Source organism: Microtus ochrogaster, chromosome 22 (genome assembly GCF_000317375.1).
Source record: "Microtus ochrogaster isolate Prairie Vole_2 chromosome 22, MicOch1.0, whole genome shotgun sequence".
NCBI lineage: Eukaryota > Metazoa > Chordata > Mammalia > Rodentia > Cricetidae > Microtus > Microtus ochrogaster.
In genome coordinates this window covers 28,453,798-28,455,645 of record NC_022023.1, presented here as the reverse complement: position 1 = coordinate 28,455,645, position 1,848 = coordinate 28,453,798, and the positions used below count along the sequence as shown (strand labels likewise).

General features: G+C 45.4%; 1 protein-coding gene across 1 annotated transcript in view; it reads right to left on the bottom strand.

The window, feature by feature from the left end:
* Fan1 (FANCD2 and FANCI associated nuclease 1) overlaps positions 1-1,848 on the bottom strand; it is a 30,174-nt gene that overhangs the window by 12,932 nt on the left and 15,394 nt on the right. The window contains exon 8 of the mRNA XM_005357806.3: positions 891-1,010. Coding sequence (XP_005357863.1) covers positions 891-1,010 — 120 coding nt within the window. The remainder of the gene's footprint in view (positions 1-890; positions 1,011-1,848) is intronic.

The following is a 1,848-nucleotide window of genomic DNA, read 5'->3' as shown; positions in this document are numbered from 1 at the left end:
TCCTTCATTCCACTTCCTGGAGCCCACTGTCAACCCCTTCCCCTCCCAGTCAGAGCTTCTACCTCATGCTGGTGTTAGAATCAGCCCTGCTATATTGCTCTTTTGGGGTAGGGGAAGGGTTTGGAAGAATCCACCAAAGAATACTAACAAATGGAAAAATATCTTCTAATTACATTTAGAATTTCTTTTAAGTTTTTATTTCATTGCCACATTTGTTTCTAATGTTTTGTTTTATTTATTTATTTATTTATTTATTTATTTGGTTTTTCGAGACAGGGTTTCTCTGTGGCTTTGGAGCCCAGGCTGGTCTCAAACTCACAGGGATCCGCCTGCCTCTGCCTCCCGAGTGCTGGGATTAAAGGCGTGCGCCACCATCGCCCAGCCTGTTTCTAATGTTTTGATAAAAATTAAATATTTGAAAATTTTTGTTTTATCTAGAGAACCTTTCCATGTATTATATAGAAATACATCAATGGTGATAAAAATCATACTTTAATTATTTTCACAGAACCATAGATTAATAAGAGAGGAAAAGGAAAGGAAGAAGCAATGCAATTGTATTTCAACTAAAATAAAAATAAACCAGACATGGTGGTGCATGCCTTTAATATCAGTACTAGGGAAGCAGCTGCAAACAGGTCTCTGTGTGCTCCAAACCAGCCTGGTCTACATAGTGAGTTCCAGGACAGCCAGACCTAGTGAAACTGCCCTGACCAGAAAATAAACAAACAAGTCAGCTAAAGGAAAGAGTTTTCCTAGGCTGTGGCAGCTGGGGACAGGGTGCTTATTTAGGTACCTGTGAGGCTCTCAGTTCCATCCCCAGGGCCTGCCATTTCAAAATCACTTTCAAGTCAAACAGGCTCGGGCTGCTGTTGCTGCCCACTGCTTACCGCTTCCGGGCGCTTCAGGTGCTGGTGCAAGTTCAGAGCCAGGCGATCCCACCAGCGCCCTCTGCTGTCAGGACAGTAGATTTTCTGAGACAGGAGATTTTCCAGTTCCTCCACCGCTTCCTATCGCAGCAATACAAAGAAAGATTTTTAAATGCTAGAAGCACTGACTCTAATTATAGTCAGAAGTCAACAGAGCTGGTAAGGTCTGTTCACAATGAAGGTCAATGTTGTCCATGTTCTCCTGCATGACCACCCAACTGCTCGGGCATCTGTACTTGACCCCCGGTCCCTGCCTGGTGGCTGGTGCTGAGCCCTCGGAGGTCTGGGAGCAGCCACCAGTCTCCACCAAGTCCCCTCTGGCAGCTCAAGGCCCCTGAGGACCCTGGCAGTCAAGCAGTGGCTGGTACTGGCAGGCACTGACACTGGGAACCCAGCAGGCCCCAGACCCACTGAGATTTGAGGTAGGCTGTCAAGTAGGCGAGAAGATTAAGGGGATACGGGAAGGGAGAGAAGTCTGTAGTTGAAATTATTTGGGGGACCGCTCCCAAATGAGGACACAGAGACTGAGAATTGATTATGAATGCTCTCCTTTAGCTGAGGCTTGTCCTACTAGCTCTTCTAAACTTAATTTAACTTGCTTCTATTCATACACATTTTGCTTCGGGGCTCTTTAGCCTTTCTTTCATTCTAATGTTCTACTCTCCTTCCGCCCTGTCTGGCTACCTAGCTGCCCCTAGTGTCTCACTGTCATCTCCTTTTCTTTCGTATTTCAAGCCTAACTTTCTCCTCCTACTTCTCTCCCTGCCCGGAAGTTCTGCCTTTACCTCCTCCCTTGCTATTGGTCATTCAGGTTTTTATTTAGACCAACCAGGTGCCATAGGCAAGCAAGGTAAAACAGCAACAAATGCAACACATCTTTACACAGTTACACAAATACAACATATCACACAGTTACACA